The 26,947-nt window shown below is 41.7% G+C and overlaps 1 protein-coding gene across 2 annotated transcripts; it reads right to left on the reverse strand.

Annotated features, from left to right (window-relative positions):
• Positions 1-708: 708 nt before the first annotated feature.
• OLFM4 (olfactomedin 4) lies at positions 709-24,921 on the reverse strand. Of its 2 annotated transcripts, none has more exons than XM_075741736.1 (6): positions 24,673-24,921; positions 22,331-22,408; positions 18,421-18,578; positions 12,134-12,341; positions 11,026-11,179; positions 709-2,927 (listed from the first exon to the last, which is right to left on the reverse strand). In XM_075741736.1, the coding sequence occupies exons 1-6, from the start codon at positions 24,751-24,753 to the stop codon at positions 2,134-2,136; spliced, it is 1,473 nt and encodes a 490-aa protein (XP_075597851.1). In that variant the 5' UTR covers positions 24,754-24,921; the 3' UTR covers positions 709-2,133. The 2 variants fall into 2 exon arrangements, with proteins under 2 accessions (XP_075597851.1, XP_010303757.2); XM_010305455.2 differs by having other exon boundaries at positions 12,134-12,346; positions 18,426-18,578; positions 24,673-24,809.
• Between the last annotated feature and the right edge of the window lie 2,026 nt (positions 24,922-26,947).

Consider the following 26,947-nt stretch of genomic DNA (forward strand, 5'->3'; position numbering starts at 1 on the left):
CTGTTTCAAAAGGTGAAAAAGCTAGACCACAAGGACCTGTCCCCAGGAAGGACTTGAGAATCACAGTCAATTCACCAGAATCAGTCACTTACATGCTAGCATCAACTCCATCCCTAAACGGTGGTGAGCTGAGGAGCCTCAAGGCCCATGCTGACAGCATTTCTTAATAATAAGTGGAGAGCTGCTTCCATGACACACACAGATGTAGAGGGAAAAGATATTTTTTGCAGTATTTTCTTCTTCCTTTCTCATCCAAATCCTTACTTGATCTGTTACGGATTATTCACACAGCAGCCCTGCCTGTGCTGACTGATCAGATTACTGCACCAGCGCCTCCATGGCTTTCAAATTCATTTCACAGGTTTCCAAGAAGCAGATGCTGATACCTGATAAGTGGCAGCACCTGGCTTGAAAACATGTCATCAGTTCATCAGCCTCCGATGTCTTGAGTAACATCTCAGCTTGGTGGAGAAATGTTACCCTAACCAGCTAACATATTTCTGTGGGGGGAAATAAAGCTCCTCTTACGTACTTGTTGACATACTGATTCACACCTTTGCGTTGTTCCCGGAGCTGTTTAAGCATAGGGAGCCCAAGTGAGCGCAATGATCCTGTTTCAAACATTTAGTGCCCTGGCTTCCCCATTGCATCCCAAAAGTTACCTGTTTGTCACAAGTAGCTTTACATGGCTCTATAGCACAACTGAGATTCTTTGAAATATTGTTTTTATTAAAACAAAAGCAATCATTTGCATATGTACTGATTTTGATTATCAGAGGACACAGACATGACTGCATAGGTAACAGAAGAAAATGAACCACATGAAATGCTTTCTTCATCATTGTAGAGCTCTGAATTTCCATATTTCAGCCTGCTAACATAATGAAGGTAAGACATTGATACAGCGCACACAGTCAAAAACTATTACACAATATCCATTTTACAAAAAAACAAAAAAAACCCCACATATCCAGCTAGCTTGACCAGACTTCTATTTTCTTACCTTGCTGTAAGACAGAATTACCCAGGGAACAAATTGGTCTCTACACTAACAAGGTTTTCAGGAATCTAATTATGGAATGGCAAAAATGCTGAATAGAGGCACATTAAACACGGTTGTAATTCTATGGCAATGAATGATATATACCTAAAAGCCGCCCATGGCCAATAAAGTCAACAGGAGGATTTGCATCAGCTTAAGGAAAGGAAAACAGTGTTTCTTGCACTGCACTGCTAGGAAAATGGAGCCATGGTGACCACAAAACATGGCTAGATTGCAATAAAACCATTCGTAAGGCCAGGTCTAGGCACAGGAAGTTGCTAAAGGCTGCAGAGTGGGACAGAAGGAAAGTTGATGAAAGCTCTGCTGCCAGTTTTGCCACCATCGTCACTCTGGGAAGCCAGCCTGGTGCTGTGGCACCTTGGGAGAGGGCTGAGCTGAGGGGAGGCAACCATAGGTAAAACCACAGGAGCTGCTGTCTCATGCATCATTGATGGCAAGGGCAATGAGCTCTGTCCCTGCCCCAATGCCTTCTCTCCCCTGCCTGTAGTATGGCTTCAAACAGCAAAGTGCATTGCTACCAGCTCCCCTGAAGCCTTGAGCCAGATGCTACTGCTTCTATCTAACAAATGGGTTGCCATCTTCTGACCGAGTCTACTTCCTGTACTGTTTTAATCCTTTGATTAGTTTCTCTGAGGCTTCAGATAACTCTGATGAAGATCAGTGGAAATTCATTCTCAGTTTCTGGGTGCCTTGCCAGTGACAAATGCACATCAGTAGGTAATTAGCTTCTTGGTCGGTAGATAGGCTGTGCCCACCAATTTCTGTAAACAAAAAGCGCTAAATCTATGCAGTAAATCTACCCTTAGAGGCAGGACAATTGTAAAGCACCAAGCACCAATAAACACCAATCAAAACCTAAAGAACCCAGTACTGCCAAACTCTGCTGCCAGCAATATTACTGACCAGAGTGGAAAATTCCTTTAAAAAGTATAAGTAATGTACATAACACCCACAGATATGGTACATCAGACCAGATGAACCCTAAACTGGCAATAGCATTGTCTAAAGGCATATTGGATCTCTCATTTTAGTTGCTGCCAATGTTATTGTATGCTTATTTCACTGAGATACTAAGACTGAAAGATCGTGTCATATCTTAGAAGGTAACCATCATTGTAAACATACAGTTTCTGATCTGTGGGGTTATAATCAACACTATGTATGTTATCTAACTTTTTATCCATAATGACACTAATACTACCTTCTTGGCCAGTACTCGTGTCATACATGTAGAAGATTTCCTCTTTCCTAGTGTTCATTGGCCTTGTGGCGTACAGAACACCACATAACATGAAAGCGTTGGAAACAGATGGCTTGTACTGTCTTGTCTGCCAAGTATTTAGCACATCAAGTGTGGTGTCATTGAGTTTGCTAATCACAATGTTGCCCATGCTATTTTCTGTTGAATATATTACCCATAACCCACTTTCATCCACGGCAAAATCTATGTCTTTCCATGATGCACCTGCATAAGAGAAACGGTTACCAACAGCAGCATCTGGAAGCTCCTTTCTCAAAACCATAGTGTTTGTTTTTAAATCATGCTTCACCATATATCTTGAATTATAAGAATGATAGTACAGAAAACTATTATAAAGGGCAGCACCACTTCCTTCCCCATATCTTATTCTACTTTCATACATGGGTTTAAACAGCAGCAAATTATCAAAGGAACTATAAATTCTGTAGTATTCCAAGTATCTCCCATCTGTGTTCAATGGTGCAACCCAATAGAGTTCTTCCTCTGGGTTAGAGGGAGAGTAATCTCTACCCCAGGAACCATGTGTGTAGGAAAATCCTCTCCAGTTCAGCTTTACAATATAGGGCTGGCTAACATTCAGCAGTCCACGGTGAAGGCAGCTACCTGTAATTAAATAGAAAAAAAATAGGTTTTCCAGATGTTATCATTAGGACAGAGGTTTTGCATACTGTAGCCTCTAGAGTGTATTTACTAGGGATTAGTTTTGTGGCAAAGCACAGACGTAAATGCATAGCTTCATGTGTAAAAGGCTCACTGTTGGCCAAGGTCAGCAACTGGTTTGTCACTAAGTGTTCCAAGTTGACTCAGAAAGTTAGTAAGAAAAAAAAAAAAAAGATAGGGACATCCATCCTCCGTCAGGATTAATTCACAGAAAATAAGTGCTTGCTGTGCTGTTCCAGACAAGGGACAGATTTCTGTTTCTACCCATTTGATGCATGCCAGCCTGATGCACTAGGAAATCCCTCGGAAAATACAATTTCAGAAGCATTTTAGGTTATTTTCTACCTCAGTGGAACTGAGAGCAGGGAAACAGGAAAAAAAGAAAGAGGAGCATCTGATTTCTGTGTGTTTCATTGAGGAGGGGAAGGAAGGAGCAACAGCAGCAGTAATTCCAGAGTCACATTTCAGATTAGCATTCTGCTGCCAGAATCACAGCTTTACAGCAGTGCGTCACAGCTGCATGGCGCCTTCCACCTCAGGCCCTCAAAGAAATCTGCAGACAGTAACAATCACAGCCTAGGAAATGTAGGCAGGTATTACTCCGACTTTTCATGTGAGGCAACTCTAAAAAGAATATGAATTCAAGCTGAACCAGAACAGCTCTGTTTTCCACATATTTCCACGGGGAAAAAGAATTCCCCGCACCAAAATCGAAACAACACTATCACAACACCAGAGTGGACAATCTACACACAAAATCTACCTCTAGTCCCTTCACCACTTTATCACTCTCAAGTTACGTTCAGTCAATGTTTTGCCCGTTACCTCTTCCAATTACAAAGCCATTTCAGGATCATGAAAAAATACTTTTTTTTTTTTTTTTTTTTTTTTTTTTTTAATTTTTCTACACAGAATCTTTGGGGTTTTGCACCTACAGAATATTTTTCAAGATATACTGCTGGGCTGAGTGGAATTTTTTCCAACACTAAGAACAAACTGTTACTAGGAACAAACAACGAAGTGAAATGAACATTCAGTTATGATGAACACTCTTTTGAACAAAAAAGTCCAAATTAATTTAGATACAAGAAATACTTTCCCTTTACTCATGCTGAATAGCAGTGACATTCCTGTTTCTTGATAAATTCTCAACAATGTAAGTCACTGGTAGAAAAAATCCTCCACTCATAAATGTCCTTGGGCCTCTGATGAATCCAAAGCTGCCACTGGCAAAAACCAGCATGTTTCTTTCCAAGTTTAAACATTAGCTTTTTATATTACTGCCACAAAAGTGTCCCAGATTTTTCATTGTAAGGATATGCTCACCTGAGGTAATGAAGACAGAGATGGCAAGTGACTAGCACCAGCTTACAAGCTTAGTGGTACTCCAATATTTCCCAGTTCAGTGAGGTGCTCTAGCCACTAGACATCTTCCTTATTAAAGATGGAGTGCAATATAAATAGACCCAAGTCTCACACATCAATTAACGGATAAATTAATGGTCAGAACTGTTTGATGTTACTATTACCTCCCTCAGCACAGGAATTCCATGCACGACCAGCTATGGCGTCAATGATGAAAGTCAAACTTAGTTATCTTTTGAGATTTTAATACTTTGCATGGGTACCATGTCACGATTGCTTATAGCCTGTATGAAAAGGATGGCTGTTCACAAGCTCAGTCATATGAAGGAATGTCTAGTGTATAAGTAACCTATGTCTTTGCACAAAGAAGAAAGAGAAATAACAAAGAGAGAATTTACCTTTTGCCCTCAAAGCCAGCCATCCCTAAGCAAGGGCAGACAATATTTACAGAGCTGAATTGAAAACTCCTAAAGCCACTGACAGAAAAACCCTAGGAGGTATCTTGTGCTCAAAGGCATCCTAGTCTATCCCACAGATAGAGGGATATGTGGAGACAGACCAATCTGAAGTACTCTACTTGGAAAAAGACTGGGAAACAAGCTATTTGGTGAAAAATGGACTGGTGCAAACACAGAGAAATATTTTTCAGATCTGCTTTGCCCAGGGGGAAGGTGCTCTATCGCTGCGACAAGGAGACCTGTGCCCTGAAATGTTAGAAATGTCCAAGCAAGAGGGCAACATTTGTGCCAATGTGTAAAGTTGATTTGGGCCGTGAAGCTCTCCATGTCTCCTCCTTTCTCAAAATGTAGTATTTCTCTCTTTCCACTACATAACACCTTCACCCCTCACAGTCTTGTGCTGTCTTGAGGGAGATGTGATTCACCTGCAGCCTTATATCAACATCTATGAGGCAGGTGGGAAAGAGCTTTCTATTAAATACAAATCACCATGCTGAGCTAAATCCTTGTGTCCCCAGGGCACACTGTCAAATTCCTTGGGGTCAGTATTGCCCATGAGAGTAGCTCTGCATCACTGAGTGCCCAGCTCAGGGTAGAGAGAACGACATGAGTTGTGAACAACCTCATCACCTCCCCCAGTCCCTTTTGTGTCGTGGGATTCTCATGGCAGAAACATGGGATGGCCCTGGTTGATGCTGCTTCCCTCCATGCCACCAAGAATCACAGCAAATCAGCATTCCTGGCTCAAAGCAGATGAGCATTTAAGCATGCACTTAAGTGCTTTACAAAGGATGAGGCCCTGAAGCAGAAACCTCATTTCCAAATATAGCACACAGGGAAGGTACTGCTGTATGGCGAGTCAGGCTGCATGTCTGCAAGTGGCACGCAGCATGCCTAGGAACACGGCCTCACCGCTTGGCACAGATACCAACGTTAGGAGGTGCTTATACCTCAGCCCGTGCAAAGGAAGACAGGCAGACAGTGCAAAATGGCTTGCAGCCTGCCAACACCATAAACCAATTTGAACTGTTTTTTTCTTATATATTCTTATATCTCTAGTATTGTTACCTCTGGCATGAGGGCTTCATTCAAGTTGGTGACATATTGAATATATTACTGTGTTTAAATCTCAATAAACGTATCTCAGAATTAAATGGCTATTAAATGCTCTAAAACTCTTGATTTGTTTAGAAAAATATAGCACTGAAGCTTGCAGGTAGTGAAGCACTGCTAAGCTCATCTATATGCGACCTCAAATAATTTTTCATGTCATTAAGCAGAACACAATTCCAGATTTATTTTAATAATTCATACATTGTTTCATAAATAAAAAACAAACGTGTGTTCAGCAGAGAGACCTTTTTTTACAAAAGAAATAATAAATTATTATTTCTTCCCTTAAAGAGATCTCTCTGCTGAACACTTGTTTGGTTTTTATTTATGAAACAATGAATTATTAAAATAAAGTTAGAAGCGTGTTCCGTTTTAATGACATCAAAAATTGTCTGAGGTTTCTATAGACTATGTGCTTCATTTTGATTTCCTTGAAAACTCTCACAGAATTTTTTTATTTTTTTTAACCAAAAAACTCTGTGGTAGTCAGGGGGTGATCTGTCTTCTGCACAGGTTCAGAAGAATTCATTGTTGTTTATTTAATCTAAACTTGCCTCCCTGTCTGGATCTTGTGGGGGAAAAAATGCACAAAGGAAATAAAGTGTCATGTAATTTTGTAAATATTAGAAGGTACTTGAAATAAATCCATATGCATTATTCAAACTTTCAAGTTTTTAACTCCTTTCTCCACTGTTTTGGGCCACTGATAAATAACATCCTGGTATTTTTGCCTTCCTTTTTTTCATGCTTGTGTAGCAAATAGGCGAGAGGAGGACTAACATAGATACATACGAACATACTTTTTCTCCATGCATAAAGAACCAGTATCTCAGCTCCATTTTTCTACTAATCCTTCTGATTCATCAGAAAAGGACCTGGCACTTAGTTGTCAGGACCGGAGGGAGCCTGACTTGCTTGGCTGACGTGCTGCAGAACTGAGCATGAGATGCCTCCCATCGGGTCTCGCTTCACCTACTTCACTCTGAAGTACTCATGGAGGACACCAGCTTCTGCCTCCAACAATACAGGTGCCAAACAAACTCCAGCAGCCTCCCCCCACCAAGCAGCTGCATTTGATGGCAGAAGGGAAGGGACCACAGTTTGCCTATGCAGCTGAACACCATGAGACAAGGTGGGACCCACATTTAAAGGGACTTCCATGAGAGGCACAGAGACCTGGAGCAGGCTGGTGCCACACTCTCACACGTGCTCCCAAATCCCAGATGGGCACCCTCCTCTTCCATCAGACGAACCACTGCATCCAGATGTGTGAGCTGTTATTAGCCTTACTGTGGCTTGAGACGCAGGAGACAGAGCTGCTCAGGGAAAGGTTCGGCTTTGCTCCTACTGTTTCACCGACATAGGAAGACCCACACAGGCACCTCAGTCTTCACCAATGTCACGGAGCACAGACACAGGCTGACAGCTGTGTCAGACAAGACTTATGTCATCAGCTTCTAGCAGGGAGTAAGGTAGAGGGCTGGAATTCATCTGATCTACCTTCAGGCAACTAAAAATTCAGGTGCCTCAGCTAAGGTCCCTCCATTGCCAATGGAGAAATGCATCTGTCTCCAGAGGCTATTCAGACAGTCCTGGAGAGGAGGCACTGGCGAGCTCTTTTCAGGTGTCTGTAGACATGTATCTCTCTTTGTGTAAGGACATATTCATTTCAAAACACAACCCAAAGCACTCAGAAAACACAGACATCTTGGGTACATAGGAGGTAAAATATAAGGTAAAAGTGAAATCACTGTAAGACTCCAATAGGATTGCCTGAGTTTCAGCATTAGGCTACACGAGGTCTTCCTCCTGCTGAGACCTATTCACCAATAACTTGAAATCCTTAATTTCTAAATGTATAAAAGCCAGAGAAAACAGCTTTGGTCTTTTTTTCCTTTATTTCCTTTTTGCCTTGGAGAGTTTCATCTGACTCACTTCTCCCTGCTGCCTCTCTCAGATCATTTTAGTGAGAAGTGACAAAGAATCTGCTGCAGAGTCCTCAAAGAACCATCCTGGGGTCTTTTCTCTCTATACCTGCCCTGATGCAACCAGATGAGATCAGCACAAAAGAAAAATGAATGGATGAATATATCTTTCCCACCGGAGTGGTGAGGAGCAGGAACTGCTGCAGATAGGAAAGCTAGTGATGATGGTGAGGATGATTAACTATATATTTACTGAGCCCCATTTCAGACACTCAGATACCCACCTACCTCTCTAGTCAGAGAGAAAGGCAAATGGAGACCAGTGAATTCTTTCTGCTACGTTGAGAACCAGCTTGCACACTCCAAGAAATACAGCAGCAAAAGCCTTGGGGGAAAGGGTCAGAAGGGCTGCATACTACAGCACTGAGAAGCAAGAAGCCTTAATTAAACTTGCCTTTAGACTCATGGTCTTAGATAGCTTGGGGATTAGCCAAGCTCTCTCTAGTTCATGTTGCCTACCCAAAATATGCTGGAGAGAGGATGAAGGGGAAAAGAAAATGCAGTCTGAAAACAGGACAAAGAGTCAGTTTAATACAAACATCATAAATATAAAATGAATATAAAAGCAGGGCAAGGCCAAATGGTTTGGCAGGAATTCAAGGCATTCAGGCTTGCAGAGAAAACATATGGAAATGTGTTCAAATGCGTAAATGAGTGCTAGAGAGCTTCAGAGGCCTAGGTGTGAGCATCCGTGCAAAGCCTGCAAAATGACCATCTAGCAAATGCAGCGCTCTCACATACTTACTCCATCTTCCCAAGCAATAACCTCTTCCTACTACTACTTGGTTTTAGATACAGTCTGCAGGACAAGTAATTGCTCTACAAAGTTCTCTGCCCAGAGAATATTTCCTCTTCCCTGCCAGGCACACAAAGTCAGGACACACCAGTCCTGGGTGGATTAGCAGGTATCTGAGCCTACATAACACCTGGGTTATCTGTATAGTTGGCGTCTCCCAACAGGCTGGAAACTTGCCAGCACTCTGCAGTTGCTCTGCCAGTGCCTCGTGCCAGCCTCAGGGATCACCCGCACCCTAAAGGTGCACACACATCCTCCAACCCCTCCAGGGTTCTTATTGCTGTGGGCAGAAGATAAACTCACAGACAACACCAGAGGATGTCCTCAGCTGATGTCAGTGGTGGTAATTCTCTGGAAGTCAATGGAGCTGTCATTGTTCATACCACCAGGATTTTGTCCTTCTAGTTTATTTTCCGTTCTGCGGTTCCCACACAATGCAGCCACAAGCAAAGGTGCCTGAGCTACGTGGCACACCAGTCAGGAATAAGGCAATGCTAAAGCAATACAATTTCGGTCCAGATAAACTCTATGCATCTCCCCACCGTGCCTTGAGAAATAATGCTCAGTAATTCTATTATGGTCGCAATCCTATGCAGTTCCATTTACCCATCCCAGAGCTATCATCCTGCTCTAGACATGACTTGCCTACGCCTGCATGGACCTGCACTGTGAAGCATAGACCTCCCTTTTCCACTCCATGAAAGCTCCCGTGTCCCACAGATGCTCACTCCAACCACCCAGGCATAAAAGCAGCCCCTTTCTCCATCACTCATGGACACAGTATTCTTGTTCCAGAGCTCAGTACTTTCTCACCAAAACAAAGGCTTGCTGTAGGCTTGAAGAGAAGGAGGCTGTTTCTTTCCACACACCGTCACCCTCAATAAATCAATGAGATGCCCTTCAAATACTTTTAAAACATTGCTTTTTTTTTTTTTTTTTGCTGTTTTTTTTTTAATATATTGAAACATTTTAAGCCCTTCCTTAAGGAACAGAGAAGGGCTTTGAGATTTTGCAATGCAGGTTTTTGTTCCACCTTTCTCTCCTGCTTGATCCCCCAGACAAGGTGTTACTCGTGCATCCCATCAGAGAAGTGCAGCAGCTGCCTGCACCGCTATGAAGCCCTGAGGAGATCACAATGGGAAAGGCTGCTGACTCTAAGGGAAGATGTATTTCTGCCTCTCACCTTTCCAATGAGACGCTTGAACTAGCTGACCCAAAGGTGAGGAGACGTAAATGCTGGTAGGTGCAAATCTGTGCTCCTTGCAAGCAGGACACCACTCCTCCTGTCTTATGGGCTCCTCTGGCTGACTGCTAACCAGCTTATGTGAAAAAGCAGGATGCTTCCCCTGGGTACTGTATACAACAGAGCACTTTCTCTTTTACAATACTCTGTCAAAAGGAACCCCCTGTGTATAAAACACTAAGGGATCAACACACTTTGATAAATCCTCCTGTCTGTTAGCAAGTGGGATGCTTGACCTGGCATACCTAAACTAGTGGTTCCTAAATGGTTTGCTCCAGTATATCATATCTGACTCTTAAAATTTCTCAGACTATGATTCATTCACAATGTGATTTTTCAAACTGAACACACCATCAAGACAAAAATTATTCCAGTTGTAAACTAATTACCACATGCCCTGTGACTGTTGATACTTTTACATGAACTGCACTCTGGGACCCACTGATCTAAGCCCCAGAACATAACCTTCCCTAGTTAAGAAAATGGTAAAATCCTAGTTCCACTGAAACCAGTAATAAAGCTCCCACTTATTTCCCTGAGACCAGAATTTCCCCCCAAGGTTCTTGACCTTCTGATTTAGAAAAATCTTTTGCCTGTGAAGCAAAAGTAATCTTCATGCAAAGCTACCTTCCAGAGCTTGCCTATCAACAGCTTTAGTACATCAACTGTTGCTCATACATTTCCCAAGCAGCATTAGAGCAAAATTACCATAACACAGGTCACTTTCACAGGAATTATTAAAAATCAAAGCTGATCAGAAAAAAACATAGTTTCCCACAAAAAAAAAGGTAATTGTTTTGAAAAAGAGAAGGGGCTAGAGATTGCCTTTTTGCACTGCAGGTGAGAGGAAGATTACAACTTTTTCCAGTTAAATACAGCTACTCTGTCTGGAAGAGTTTGTTTCCTGCCCTTGTTTTCCTTTTGAACCCGTTGATGAAACATTAGGAGCTGTCTGCTCAATTTTTCAAGAGCTAAGTAGTATCATTACAATTGTATTTAATATTAACAAAGAGAAATCTGTGCATCTGTTCTACCCAGGTATTATGTTGTTTCTTATCTGATATACAAGTGAAATACTTACCTGGTGGGAAATAAGGGGGTATTGTGGTTTTGTTCGTGCTCTCTTCACACTCTTTCAATCGATTCTGCAGGGACACAATTTGTCGACGAATTGCAAGGATATTGTTTTTGTCCAGCGATTCTAGTTCATTTACCAGTATAGTTAGATTTGTGATCTAGAGAAAAAAAAAAAAAAAAAAAAAAAAAAAGAGAGGAAGTTTAAATTTCTTTCGACTTTATTTTACAGATATTTGTAGGCAGGGTTGATCATACCATAGAAAATGCTACAGAACAGGTTGAAAGAAATATCCCTAAAAACAGACCTTTTCCTGCTAGCCTGAACTTTACATTTACAGCAGAAGTATGTATGTGACCACAAGGAAATGCTTTAACACTCCGTTTTATATCATAATGCAAAAATATAGTGTTATATTATACATAGTATAAAAATATCCAGTAAGTCTTAGGCAAGTCCTAGCTATAATATATAAAAAGTACTTATTCCAGCCTTACAAAAGTATCTGGAAATTTTATTTGTGAAGATAAATAATGTTCTCAATCACCTACTTGATGATCTAGAGGACAATGGAGAAAATTATATTTCGCTTTTCACCTGAAGTAATTATTCTCTCTAGGTGAGTGATTAATTACAATTTTGAAAATGTGATTTATAGTCTGCTGGGAAGGTGATAGTCTTTCCCACTTCTTGATTTCATATTGATTGGGCCACTGCCCTAGCAACCAGAAGCTAATTTTGTAATTATCTAAGTTAAAGCACAGAGGCTTTCAAGCATGGGGGTCTATAAATTAGTATTTATTATAATAATTTAATCAGTTCATGCACTTAACACTATGCAAAACTGTTAGCTTTCACCAGATAGCTGGCAAAAATAAAGAGGCCCCCACTTGTTTTGGGGTTTCTTTGCTTTTCTGTGCTCTATATCAAGGAAAAAGATGATAATACATTTAAGGTAAAGCTTTCTTTTAATTTATGCTGATGAAATGCTAAAATAAGTCCACTGGCTGCAGTAGAGATAGATAGGCTACATTTCCTCAACCTAAACATAAAAAAGAGAATAGACTATCTGTGTATTTGAACCCTCTGTGGCTAATTAAGGCTCTGTCAATACCTCCAAATATATCTGCTCAACGATGACATTGCTTCCAACAAGGCTGGATTTCAGCTGAGTGACCAGTCTCTCCAGGTCACTGATTTCCACTTTCAGTAACTGGAAGTCCAGTTCTGTGTAAGATAAACTGCTGTGCTCCATATGCTCCACTCTGAGGGTTAGATTAAGGATTTGCTGCTGATACAGTTCAATCCTTTTTGAGTACTCTCTAACCTTAAAGAAAAAGAAAAAAAAAAATACACATTCAAGTCCAGGTTAGCAAATAAAACAAGCCTGTTTGACATCTTTATTATATTTCTGAGTAGCCTATTCATAACTTCCACATACTTGACATACATATTTTTCACATAAACTACATAAATGAAATTCTCATCACATACATAAAAAATGTGAAATTTAACCCTCATTTATCGTTGGCAGTTCCACAAAGTTCCCTTAGGAATGCCTGGGGATAACTGAAGGCAGAATTTTACTCGCAGTCTTCCATTTTTAAAAATTTTTTTGCCAATATTGTCTCTATGAGCTAATTTTATCCTCAGTATGCCAGGAACTTACATCGGCGAAAATTTTATTAGGAAATCTATTATTTCACAAAAGCAACCCAAGGAGGCTGAAAAATGCAATAAAGGATTCCCAAGTTTTTCAACTTGAGTTAATTTCCTATTAACTCTGAATCCAAATAGTGTTTTACCCTGTGTACATTTGAATTCTGTCAAAAGTTGGCAGAACTGGTTGGGGGTTTGTCTTTGGACAGGGGGGGAATGTTTAAACACAGTGTTAAAAATCAAATCTGGTTTAAAGGAAAGTGTAAAATTTATTGCAGGCGTTAGCTAAAGTAATTTACATAGCAGCCTTTCCAGCCTTTGAACCATTAAACAGTTGTCTGGATAAATATATTTTCACACATGTATCTGCTGAGGTAAAGGTCACAGCACAAGCATTGTGATGCAGAATGTTAAGAATATTATACGGATTCAGAACATTCTTTGGAAAACGTTAGTTCCCTGAAATTTAACACTTTGGGAAAGATACATAATTTCTGTCCTATATGCTTCATAAAATTTGTATCTGTTTTCCCTTAAATCAATATAATTATATCACAAAAGATAAGTAGGAATAAATATAATTAGTTTGCTGCACCAGTCACTTGATATTTATACTCTCAGCTGGTGTTTGTAGTATAAGTCCCTTTCTACAGCACTGTGATTTCCACAACTATTACTTCTTTGACTGAAAGATTTTTAGCCCACATCATCTCAATTGTTCTTGCATTCTCTTAACATAAACTGAAAGTATTTTTCCCCATTTGGCTCTGGAATGGCCTCTAAAATCCTGTGATGGCATGAAGACCATGGACTCCCTGTTCTCCTTTTCTGGCAGCAGCACCTGGGATGGGGACCCCAACAAACACACTTATCAAATAATTCCTTTCAATTTTGACTGAATCGCTTGTGTACCAAAGAGGCATGGAAATTCATGAAGGGCAGAAAGGATCTTTTCAGATCATAAGATATTCAGTGATGTGGTTTAAGGAGAACCGTAAGTGAGAAGACCCTCTTTTCAAAAGTATAATTTTAAATAGTGGCACTATACATATATAACATATATAACATATATAACACTATACAGCTGAATGAACCCCTCTGCATGCACATACATAACATACACCAAAACCAGGCTGCTCAATCCTGCGCATTTAAATCAGGGTTTGAAACGGATCTGTTCTAAATGTGTGCAGCCCAACTTTGAGCTGCTCTGATATAAACTGGCATGTCTCCACGAGCTGCAGCAGAAGCACCCTGACTCTTAACACTGGATGCTCTAGATTTCCCAGGTCAAGCCTGGGTAACTTCAAGCTTAGGAATAACTAAGTTATTTATCACAATTAAGACTGAAAAAAAGTAATAGCACACAAAAACTTAGGCCTAGCTCCTTGTATCTGGCTGACAACAAAGCAACTGGGATCTTTGTCCTAATTGTCCCCATCATCTGTTCAGGAGGGAACAGTAGGAAGAACTGGACAGTGTTATTGGAAAAGCTAGACGTAGTTGTACTTCACACTTTCATTGATCACCAAAATCAGTTTGGAGTTGGACGATACCCTCAAAAAAATCTTCTGACAAAATTCTTCAAAGGTCAGCATTTAAACTGTGTGCCTAGAGTTTGCGCAACAAAAAAGCAAGCATATATGATAACAGCCCGAGAAATATAAAGCAAGCCCATGTCTGAACAAAATTGCACTGCTGTGTGAAGCTATATGTATCATAGAGGTATCTGGAAATCTATCTAGGTATTAATAACCTTTCCGACAAGAATATTAATACTAATGCTGCAATATCTACAAACCACTGAAATGAACAGACTGCTGGAACTAGTGATGGCTACTCATTAGTGAGAAACCTGTGAATTTGGAGTTTTCTCCAGGGTCCTGAGAGCCTGGACAAAATGCTGAGGGCTGGAACAAGGTGTACGTATTTTTTTCAGCCCTGATTGCAGAGTGCTGCAGGACACAGACCTGAAGTTCTTCTCCCACATCCCAGAGTTTTCACTCAGTCAACCATCTAGGTCATTTAAGGACATGTCAACACCATCCAGCGGAGTATAGCTGCAAGATATCCATGCAAGTTGGGCCTGAACTAGCCCCAGCACTCTGCAGTGCTCTGTGCAGCCACACCAGCATCGCAATGAATTTAAGCTAATAGCTCCCCCGGTGAATTATTGGACAAATATAATTTTCTCAGCAGTGCAGCTCTAACAGGTCTATACTGCTTTTGCAGACAAATCCAGCACATATGTCAAGCACTGCAATGCCCTGTTTGGACATTCCCACCTGCTCAGATCTGGCTCAGGAGTTTCTCTAGTTTAGAAATATCAGTTGAAAAAGGAACATGATGTTGTTCTGTTGCTTGGCAGACAGATTCAAACAGCTTGTAATCCCTGCTCCTCTACTGTAGCTACCTGCTAGGAACTGGCTGTTGTATCTCGACAGACTGGCACAGAAATTCTGTGCATATCCCATATTTAGGGATACAGATCAATAACTGGTACTGATTGCTGCCACATTTGTTGTAAAAGCCTAAAGTATGGTATGATGAGTGCACAGGGCCTGTATTAGCCCTTTATAGGAAGAGAATGGAGCCATGTGAGGCATACGTAGGAAAAAAATCGCTCAATTTCAGGTTTTCCTCCTTTCCAAGCGTTGTCACCCTGGTGGAATGAAAAGGGCAGGAAAAATCTGCAATGCTCATTTACTGTGTCATTTACCTGCAACTGGTATTTATCAACACAAGTTTTGCAGCATGCAAACAGACACTTCTCCAGCACGCATTTGGAGAGTACAGAAGTGGGAACAAAGGTGCAAGATGAAGATGTAAAAGAAAAAAAAGTGGGAGGACTGAGGGAAGATAAGAAAGAAGTGACAAAACCAGCATCTCTACAAAGTGACTCGGCCCAGGACACTGGCTTTGGGCAGGCCTGACCTCTCTGGACCCGTAAGGAGCAAGGTTGGCAAGCAGTCTGCAGGCTGACACCAAGAAGAATTCCACTGCAGGTTAACCTATTTTGAAAACAGCTGCTCCTGGCTGAGGGCAGGCATGCTTTTTTCCTCCTGTTTCTGTTACGTGAGGAGGTTGTGGCTGTTGGGAGCCAAGTTCTGAAAGACACTTTCTCTCCTTAGGATCACGTGCTGATCCATCCCCATTACGGAGGTGTCCTCTTCCCTTTCTTATGGAGAAGAGCAGCCAATTCCCGCTTTGCTTTGAAAGGTTAATTTTCTTCTGTAATCATAATTATGCTGGCAAAGGTTGATGTGACAGAGGAAAAATTAGTCTGGTATTTTCAGCCTACGGTTTGTACTCATTTGGCACATGAAAGCATCTCTTTATCTGCGAGCTTCCTTGCCTGCTGATTCTATAAAAGGACCCCCTTGCTTTTTGAATTAGCCTACAATCAGGGAAAAGGTTAACGATTCAATCAGGTTGTTTATCTGGGACTTCTAGCACATGGAAAGCATCCTTAAGAGGGTCCAATCCTGCAGCTCTTACCCAGGAAAAGCTCCCATGAGTTTCAAGGGCGTTTTAGAAGAGAGAATAAAGCGTGTGTTCTCAGAGTGAAAAAAAGTAAGCACTCCACAGAAATTCCCACCCCTGGGGTGAGACTAGGTTATGATGAGCATAATTCTCCAGGATTTTGCTCAGGATCATTTCTAATAAGGATCAATAATGAGAACTGGGCTTTCCTTCATTTCATTATTTCCTCCTTTCTATGAGTATTATCATGACTAAATCAGTGTACAGGATTGTATAAGCAGAGTTTTTTCCACAACTGGAAAGGAAGAATTTTTAAACATGGACACTCACGCATCACAAGATCTCAGGATACATGAGTTCAGATATCAATAGGGCAATGTTTGACAGCTTTCTTTTCTACAGAAAAACAACATCATAACTGAAAAATCTTACACACGCAGAGTTACACCAAAATGCAATCTGTTCGTTTTCATTTCTGACCCAAAGCGTCTCTTTGCCTGGATCACACCAAAGTATATGTCACACTTCTAACTAGATGCATTGTAACACTGCTTGGCTGATTGGTCTCGACAGGATGAAATTCAGTGAAGCCTGAGTTAGGTCAAGAATTCTCGCTGTCTGCAGCGAGAATTGAAAGCCAAGGTCAGTGTCTACACTGCGGTACACTGCTGGGCACCTAAGGACGACAACACAGTTACACCACTTGACACCAGCTGGCAACTTAGACATTGAAGTCCACGGTGGGGATTCAGCTTGCCCTGACTTTAGAGGTGAGTTTCAGATACAAATCTGGACACCTAATTTTAGATATCTATAGCAACCTGTGTCTTTATATGAACAAGATGTCCAGACTCAATGGTGATCTGAGGTTGTCAAAACAGAGAGGTCAAGCAGCACTTGAGATGCTCTGCAGATCTGCATGGCACTATCAGATATGTCACAGATCCTAAAGGAAACATGCACCATTCTGAGGAAAGTACTGGTAAGAGACTGGTTACACCAGGGTAAGTGTCTGGGAAAGGTGGTACACAAACACCCTGAAGAATCACGCTGACTTTCTGGCTGGGGATCATGCCCCTCATCCTGTCCCAGTGCAATTAGCTTAAAACGCTGGCACTGACCACAGTGGGAACAGTATGGGGACCTGAAATCCCAGTGATTTTCATGGATCATTGACTCTGAGCTACATCTCTATGCTGCAAGGGATCAGGTAACTCCTGTGCTTGAAGGCAGTGGGACTTCTGTCAGCTTGCCCTTCATACCCCTGCTGACAGCTGAATGTGTTTCATTGTTAGCTCCAGTTCTTTCAAAACAAATTATTTGAACTGAAAGATCTTAACACAGGATCCTCTGCCTGTTGTTGTGGGTTTTGTGCACAACTTCTTATCTGTTCTTGATTATACCAAAGGAGAGTTATGAATATTTATGGTTAGAATTTATAATTTAATGCTGTGCCTTTTCTGCTGATTAATTCAAGGACACTTCATTTCTTAAGATGCTTGGTTCCTGAAGAAAACACTTTCTGCCGGACACCTAATCTAAATCCTGAATATTTATCCACTATCAAAAGTCAAAGACAGATTTCTGTCTTCACAGGCAGCTTTACTCAGTGCACTGCAGCATATGTAGGTTTGCCAGAGGTTCTCAAAAAATGGATCTGAATTCATGCAACAGGCAGCCAAAGCAGTGTAAGGTGTGTTCGTCTTCAGCAACACTGCAGAATTCAGCAGTCTCACTGCCGCAGCTTCAGAGGCTGACAAGGAAGATACGTGATTTCATATATATATTTTTTTAAATCTGTGAGAGCAGAAGAAGTGAAGGGACAAATATTCACCTACTTCTTCACTCTGGGTCGTGGTGACCTTTCTCCTCTTTCCCTTCATTTCCCTCTTACAATCTGGCTGGCTTGATACAAATAATAACACATGAAAGAGCAGGAGGCTTGGCTTCCTATAGCTCTGTGTAGCAATCGCGAACCAATAAATCTGAGCCAAAAGAGGAAAAACATAACCATTCTTCCAAAAATACCATATGCCTCTAGCTGGAAAGGCCTAGAAAAGAGACCTAAGAATATTCAAATGTATGACATGATACAATGTCAAAGATTTGAGATTTAATCACCCTTCTCCTTGTTCTTACAGAGCCCCCTTTCCTGCTGTTTGAAAGACAGGTCACAGCAAAGCGCTGACTGCTGTACTTTTTCACAGGCAACCATTTTTCAGCAAAGATACAATTGTTCTATTTAAGAGAAAAGAACACCTTACTTGAGAAAGCTCTATCTCAAATTTCTCCGAGAGCGTTGTGGCTATAATTTCCAATTGCTCAGCCTTCTGCACTGGAAAGGTGGTATCCGGCAAGTACACAGAGCACTGACAAGTTCCATCCTCATCCACAGAGCCGGTCACATTGGTAAAGAGCTGCAAAAAAAAAAACATTAAGGAAAAAAAGTGTTAATATTCTTCTTCGGAATCAGTAGCTAATCCCTGACAATAATATGAGCTATGACAATCATGAGGTCAGCAGCTTTGTTACTAGACATCTTCTACCTTTTTCTTCCAAGGAACTCAAAATATCTAGCAATTTTTATGACTCAGCCTTACAAATAATTCTGAAAATAACTAAATATCACTGTAAAGATTTTACCATTGGAAAAACAGAGGCATATAATAGTTCTTACTTTCCCAATCTTGTGGACAATGTTCCTAAGATATGAAAAAACTTTTCCAGCAGATGAAAAAGCATACAACAGCAGGAAAAAAAAAACTTAGTAAGTAAATCTTTTAGTAACTGTTCTGTTAATCTGAATTAAATTGATCAGATCATCTAGTCATTTCCATCCGTAGAGATGAAAGCATCAAAATAGAACTAGTAACAGGGAACGTTTTGAAAAGAAAAATGCTTCATTTGAAGTTTCTCAGGCAGCCCCAGCAAACAGACATATGCATTTAACTATACACCACTGAAAGGTGAGAAATTCAATATGCAGGCTCAGCCCAAAGTAGAGATACTTATTTTGCCACAAAATATTGCATGTAACGCCCGCACATCACAGCCCACTCATCCACGCTTGTGCTAGTTTGCAAAGCTATTGCTCACGCCATTAGCATGAATGGCCTTGTCCTGGCTGTCTGCATGTCCAAAGCATCCCCGTTGGAGCAGTGTGTATGGTGTACGGAAAGGTCAGGGCTGGCAATTCACGATCTTGCCATAATTTACAGCCAAAGCACATAATTTCCTATAAACACTGGGCTGAATACTGAGTGTGTTTGAAGCAGTTCTTTTTTGTTTGTTCACAAAACGTTTCTCAGTTCATAAACCTATCACGAATTTATTAATAAAGATATTTGATGTTACTTTAAAATATTCTGGCACACACTGCAACGCAGCTGCATATTTTAAAACTCCAGGCTTGCTCTTTAAATACACTTCTTTCTATAATCTCTCCTCCTGCCTTGCAGAAATTGGACTTATTCATGTGTTTTCTCTTTCTCTCTCCCTCTTAAAAATAAACAAGCAAACAACAAAACTATCTACTGAAAGCTGACATTTCAGCACTTCTTCCCTCGCTTTCTCACAGTGATTTCAACCAACTTCCTCACTGCCAAACCAGCCCAGAGCATGCAGTGATGGCCAGCAGCAAAGCTGTCTTGATCTGTGAGCCCAAGAAGAGAACAGCAGAGAGCAGGAATGATCCCAGTTCACACTTCGGGCAACCTCTTTATCTCAGCCATAACAAACAGCACGCATCTCATTTTGAAAGAAAGCATGAAAAGGCATTTTATCTGTGTTATCCAAGCACCATGGGCCTTAAAACTTCACTCATAACCAGACTGCTGAAGACATTTAACATGAAAGGAAGCAGAGAAGTATCTCATGGCATTCCAGAATGTCCCAGCGTATTGATTTCCCTGCCAAGTAGGTTACCAAAGCACTTCGGAATATCCCACTGAGAACATACTGCAAACTATTTCTAAGTTTCCAAGTACTTTTGAGGATATGGCTATCAGCATCTAAATTACTATGAAAATTAAGTTCCTAAGTCACTTAGATGCTTCTGCACCTCTAAGTCCTCTGTGTATGGGCATGACTGGGATGAAAAGTTGCTCAGCAATAACAAAAGAGACAGATTGGGGGGAAAAAAAACCAAAAGAAGAAATAAATCTGGCTTAGTGACTACGTAGGACTTTCTACAAGACTGTTGTGCTCTGGCATGTTAATTTTTGTGTAGAAGGTATTGTATTCTCTCTCTTCTGTGTATAACACAAATATAATATATATGTGTATATGTATACCAAGAGAGAGAATACTATACATAGTATAGCATAGTATGTACTACATATATATTTCCATATATAGTATAGTGAAAACTATACACTGTGTAGTCTGCTATAACTACAGTCTTGACTATATGTAGCCATCAGTTTATTTAGAGGTACCATGCTTGCTCCATGTGCTAAATAAAACATTTATAAATGTATTCTGATGATCTCCCAAAAAAACTCCAACTTGTGCATTTAAACTCCCCACGAAAAACAATCATTATATTTTAACTTTTGTGTTACGAGAGAGCCTTGAATTGAAGGCAGAGCTTCACTGCAGTAAGTGCAGCTTATATCTAAGCCAAGAGACAGTTTCCCCAAAGGAGCAGACAGCCTGGGCAGACAGAACTGCTTCCATTCTTCCATGGACATTACAAACATTGGGATCACGATGTTCGTGAGAACAAGAAGCATAGTTTAGTTCAAAGCCCCTTGGGTCTTTGATTTACTTCAATCAAAATATAATACCAGTCAAATGATAACCATGTAACAAAAATGTCTTCCCTCATGCTGTACAAAAATGCACAAGATATAGACTTTTGATGGAGTTGCATGGGTTTTAAAGTTTAATAATTTACACTGAATGCTTAAAGGAGACCAAATTCTCCAGGTCTACATCAAGGACTTAGCAGCAGCATTTCACTCTGTAAAATTAAGCTGTTACATATACATATTTGAAGCTATGAGAAATGTTCCTTTTCCACATCGCTTCAATTTAAGAGAGTAGGAGCCAGCAGCTACTTGGTTTTCTGAAAACCAGGACATCTATTCAGCTACCTACATGTGGACTTAGGGTTACATTCTCAAAACAGCCTAGCCATTTCAGTGCTTAATTTCCAGGTAGACTGTAGCCCAGTGACATTCACATCTCTGAATTAGCTATTTGCTCTTCCTAAGACAAAGAATGGGATCCACAGAAACCACATGGCAGGGAGAGAGGCCACCTCAGCTGGGCAAGGAGATAGATGAGGTTTGGGTCCTGCTACTGAGACTCAGAGAGAGGCTCCTAACTCCATTTGACTTCCTAAACTCTCTACTGGCGCCAGAGACTTAACTCTCAGAGGAGGTCCCTCCACACATCCCAGGTGCCACACTGGGCTAGCCTGGACAACAAAGACCTGCCATTGAGCTGTCTACCATCTCTGACCTGATTTGGAACTGTGTTTTGGACAAACCCTGTTCTTGAAACTAGGTTGCAGGACCATTCAGCGCAAGTGTGTCCCATTGAATCTACTCCTGAACAAACAGGTTATTAAGCAGTCACTGACAGAAAGAAGGAAAGAAACCAAATCCTGAAATCCACAGACTATGGACTTGAGCACCGTACCAGAAGGCATGGAAATCAGATTCAAGTCCCTATATCAGCAAATAGTTGAATAAAATTTGAGCTAAAAGTAGAACAGGAAGAACTAAAATTTTCTAACCCCCAGCAACCACAAGTGGGAACTTCTCAGAAGATAGTTTTAAGGCCCTGCTCTGGTTTAGATGGGAAGACAGAGTTGAAGAGAAATCTTCCCCTTCCTCCAGGGAGGCTGTTTGGTACACTGCCGTCAAACCCCCATGGGCTCAGCTGTTTCATGTCTGGGGTCCAGTTCAGTAGTCACAAGGGCAATGCCAGAGCCTTGGATGTGACTTAAGGCATTGAATCAGCAGCACTGATGGTTTTAGGAATTCACTATTGCCTAAAATCCTGGATACACAACACCTAAATGCCTTTTCCTCGGTAGCCTAACTGATGAACATGTATTAAGGTTGAATTTCTGAATGACTGTGTAGCATTTAAAAAATGGCACACAAGTTGCTAATTTTATTTTTTTCTGGACTTCACTGAAGAACAGTAATGGTCATACCTTTGGGGGAGTGCGCAGGTCACCAGTCATCTTGCTAGGCTGAGTCAGATATGAAAGCATCGTACTGAGATGAGGGGGCTAAAAGACAAAGCAAAGCCTTTTTCAGTGTAAATTCCTGTATATGGCACTGTCCCTTCCCCACCAGCTAGCCCCCATCCTGCAGCTCCAAAGCACTTTGATTTTATAACAGGAGCCATACCCAGCAACTGTAAAATTAATTGGCTTTTCTGATCTGCTGCTGAGGTGACTAATGTTTCCCCGGGCACGGTGTCACTTCATAGACACCTCTTCTTGAAGAAAGGCTCTGTGTGACCAGTCCAAGGCAGGTGATGCTCAGCCTGCCCGGGAGGTGTGAGCTGGGGCTCTGACGGGCAGCCCTGGCAGATTGCGTGGCAATCTAAACCGACAGTACCGTGCCCCCCTGCCCCAAATCCAGAGACTACTGTCCTCCCAACAGGGACGTCGGCTCCTCGCTGCCCGGCTCACACTCCAGCCTCTTGGCGTGGGACTCGCTGCCCCTTTCACGCCAAGTTGTCAGGCTTCAAGCTGTGACAGCTGGGGCACGCGTCCTGCTCTGCTACTGGCACCACGGAGGGGACAGCATCCCACCGCGGGGAGGGAGCGCCGGGGGGGAGCAGCCACGCTGCCAAGGATTCAGCCAGGTCCACCTTGGGAGTCTGTTATGTGGTAAGACTATATACATCCCCTTTAACTTTCATCTGTGGCTGGCGCCCGCTTTCCTGTCACAGCAAGGAGAGCAGCTGTCACCCTAGCACTCTACTGTGTGTTCCTAAAGATCTATGACATCCCCACGCAGTGTGCAGAGCACAGTGCATCGCCGTGATGCAGCACACTGTCACCCTTACTGGGGTCTCACCAAAATCTGTGGCAAACTGGGAACTGCAGCAAGACACCCTCAATGTCAAACGGTGTGACAGACGGAGCATCAAATGGGCTTCCCTTGCAACAGGACACTCACCCCCGTGTCTTTCTGCATTTCCCAAATCCCAGCTGGAGCCCCATTCCTGAGCTAGGGAGTGGTGGGGAAATCCAAATGGCCAGCAAAGGGCAGGTCTATGGAAGGGCACAGTGTAAACAAGATTTTGTGGGACAGTTTGCCAAATGAACCCATTTGAACAAGCATTTGTGTGCTCATATCACCACACAGAACATGAAGGGGAGAGGGGGAGGCAGCTAGTAGCAATTAACAGTGGTAGGGCAGAGAACGTCACAAATTGTGTAAATTACACAATTACAGCTAAGCAGACTGAGGAGAAATGTCTCCCATTTTAAGGTTTCTACCCTCAGCTTATCAACATATATTTACAGCTCTATCTTGGCTTTTTGCAACTTTCTGTTCCTTGAGCAGATAAACGCACCTTCCCAGGAGATGCTGACTTCACTGCCTGCACCCACAGTGCCCCCAAACTTCAAAAAATATAACTAGGGGCACACAGGATTTTTCTGTTTCATGACTAAACCAGACAAATCAGAAAGAGTTATTGGTAGCCAAAATAGGGTGGGTGGGTGGGTGTGTCCATCTAAATTTTAACTAAAAAATACCAAAAGGCAGTCACTTTGGGTCTAACAAAACCAAAACATTTTGTTTCATTTGGAAGGGCTTTTAAGCTATTCACAAACTTTTTCTTCTGATAATTTAAGCCCAGTTTTATTGTATTTTTTTTTAAAAAGATTCAATACAAAATCAAAACATATCTTTCACTAATGTAATTTTTTACATTTTCATTTTTTTTTCAAAGTTTTCTCTTCCTTACTCTCTGGATTTGTTGTGGGTTTTCTTGGGGTTTTGTTGTTTTTGTTTTTTTCCCCAATTGATGGCTTTTATTTGAACTTCTCTCCTGCCCAACCAGATACAGTTTTACGGGGAAGAGGGAGAGCACCCCACAAAAACCACCTAGCATGGCTTTCATGTGCCTGGTCACAGGGTATGACAGCAATCACACAACTGGGAAAGCCCCCACCTCCCAACTCCTTCCACATCAAAGATGAGGATCCTTTCCTACTATAACCCCTTGCTAATTAATTAGAAGCTACACAGAGCATTTAATATCCACTCAGATCCTCACTGGGAGTTGCACTCATCTAACCAAAGGCAGAATTTGACTCTGATTTTAAACCTGTGCCTCACTTTTACATTTATTACCCAGTCCCTATGCATTAGTTGGGGGGGAGGATGGAGGAATACTTTAAACTTTCTCCATGCAGAGATCTCAACATTTGCCTAATAATTTTCCAGTAGCCTTAAAAGAATTTTCAGCAATCTAAATTACATGAGAAGACAAGAAGGCACCAAAGCTCAGGTTATGAGACCCCCATCTTACCACTTCTGTTGTTGCCGTTGTTCCAGCCAGAGCAATCATACATTGCATGAGGAGCAGCACAGCCACCTGCGTGTGCTTCATCTTCTCAGCCGGCAGATGTGACAGCAAAGGGACAAAGGAGGTCTTTTATAGTAGAGTCTGGGGATTTCCCCAACCAAACCTTAAGGAACTTACATGATTTATTTTTTTTTTAAGTTTTTGGAGAACTGATGTCATGCAGTTATAGAATAATAGGTGCCAAATTACTAACGTACAAAGAACATACAAGTTACTCATCATCAGAAATTAACTACATCCAATTTCCTAACAGGAAAGCTTTCCCATATGGTGCAGTATCTAATCTTAATCTTGGTTATGCAGAACATTGGGTGCTTATTTGCTAGTACAGGTAGAGAGACATTTCCTCTTACTGTGAGTCAATCACAAAAATTGTATAGGTTCCTTCTAAGTTATGCAGACAATACAGGTCTGGGTGGTATTTATTACTTCTTATAGGTACAGAGAAAGCAGGTCACGTTAGACTTTGCACACACCAGAAACATCCTCCAACAGACCTTTTACAATAAGCAAAATGCACAGGGGTCTCTACAGCTCCATTTCCTCAATTCTCACATAGCACAGGTGGGACACAAACAGACTACCTCCTCCCATTTCCTTCCCAGTAGGTTTACGTCTTGTACATTAACACTGTGTAACCATTAATGCTTGCTCGTGCATTAACACTGTGTACCCATCAATGCTTACTCACTTGCTCTCCTTTCACAGAGCTGCATGCCACCTGACCACAATGATTCACTGTCCTCTCTCTAGAGCACTGACCCAGAAAGAGATTAAAAAAGGCTGCAGGCAACATCTAGTGTGGCCCTCACACTCCCCAGCTATACCACGTACAGTATGACAGGCAATGATTTGCCTGCAGTGCAAAGCCCACCGCAGGAGCTCCCCTCTTCCAAAAAGCTACCGTCTTGGTGGAGTCAGCTGAAAGCCTCCGTCTGGTGCAACAGAAATTAAAATTTCTCTCCAGACTTCTTTGGATCACTGGGAAAATAAGCTGGTGTTTGAGAGGAAGGTTCCAGTTGGGACTAAGGGGATGGCCATGTCTGTGCACTTGTAAAAGAAGACAAGAAGTCCCTACACGAAGATGTGTCATCTCTTGTTCTGTCCTGTGCTTGTACCCTCAATGCAGCATTTGTCCTTTTCTTCTTCATTTTGTCAGACTCAGCTACTGTGTCAGCAGCAAATGGTTGCAGTTGTGTGTAAAACTGGAGAAAGTGGTTAGGAGACCTTTATTCCCTTCCAGCATTGGATGGTGGTGGTAAGGGCAGGAGCACCGGTACTTCTGAGCAGCTTCTACCTCATACAAAACCCATGTCCCAGCTGAGGAACTCAGAAGGCTTTCTTGTGTTACCATAGCACAATCAGCTCCAGGTGGCAAATGGGAAAGCTGAGGCTTAGGGCAGATCCATACTAGAAAACCCTTCAGATCAGTCAAGTCCATTGAGGTAATATGTTTTTTACCACAGCTTCGCATAAACGTAAGTCTCCTGACAGATTCACAAGGCTGGCAGCAGTGTATTTTTTGAGGAGTAGCTCATTTTGTACGGAATGGATATAACGTGTTCTTGCAAAAACACTTTTTCACAGCAGAAGCTGCATCTCTACTGGAGGATTTCATGGCTTATAATTCAATGTAAGATAGACAATACTTGGAAGGCATGTGATAATGTCTAAGCAAAAAGAACCAGAGCCATGGTGATAGAGCAAGAAAACGAATCCAGTCCCCTTGCTCCCAGGTGTATAGTGCTCTGCTTTCCTGGGGAAAATCATAGTACTTCCAAGGGAATGGAGAGACTGAAGCTGTAATTACAGTGTCTTTGTAAGGGCTCAGGCCCTGAGCTCCAGAGCAAGAAGAGCAGAATGGCCCACATAAGAGCAGCTATAGGCTATGAACTATCCTCTGCACTGTAAGAAAAACACTTTGGACACTCCAGAGCAGGGCTCAGGTGCAAACAAGCACATACGTATTGCAGGTAAGCCTACGCTGCCCATCAAGTTAACTCCCAGTTTACTCTCAGGTTGTGATATCCTGGTATTGCCTAATCTCCACTTCCTTCCCAGACTCTTGTTTGAAGTCAACCAACTGATCTTCTCCATAAAAAACAGAAATTTTGGAAACAGATCACTCCCAAAATGTGGCATTGATGAGGGTCTGTTCCTTATCAACCCTGCCTGGTCCTAACCAGCCCTCCAACAATATCTCACCAGGTCTCATACT

The sequence above is a fragment of the Balearica regulorum genome, chromosome 1, assembly GCF_011004875.1.
Source record: "Balearica regulorum gibbericeps isolate bBalReg1 chromosome 1, bBalReg1.pri, whole genome shotgun sequence".
NCBI lineage: Eukaryota > Metazoa > Chordata > Aves > Gruiformes > Gruidae > Balearica > Balearica regulorum.

Coding starts and splice junctions, on each gene's coding strand:
- OLFM4 (XM_075741736.1), bottom strand. CDS start 24,753: ATGAAGCACACGCAGGTGGCTGTGCTGCTCCTCATGCAATGTATGATT. Junction 12,342..18,420: donor ATAGAGCTTTCTCAAGTAAG/GTGTTCTTTTCT, acceptor CTTTAAGGTTAG/AGAGTACTCAAAAAGGATTG. Junction 2,928..11,025: donor ACCCCCTTATTTCCCACCAG/GTAAGTATTTCA, acceptor ATTTAATTACAG/GTAGCTGCCTTCACCGTGGA.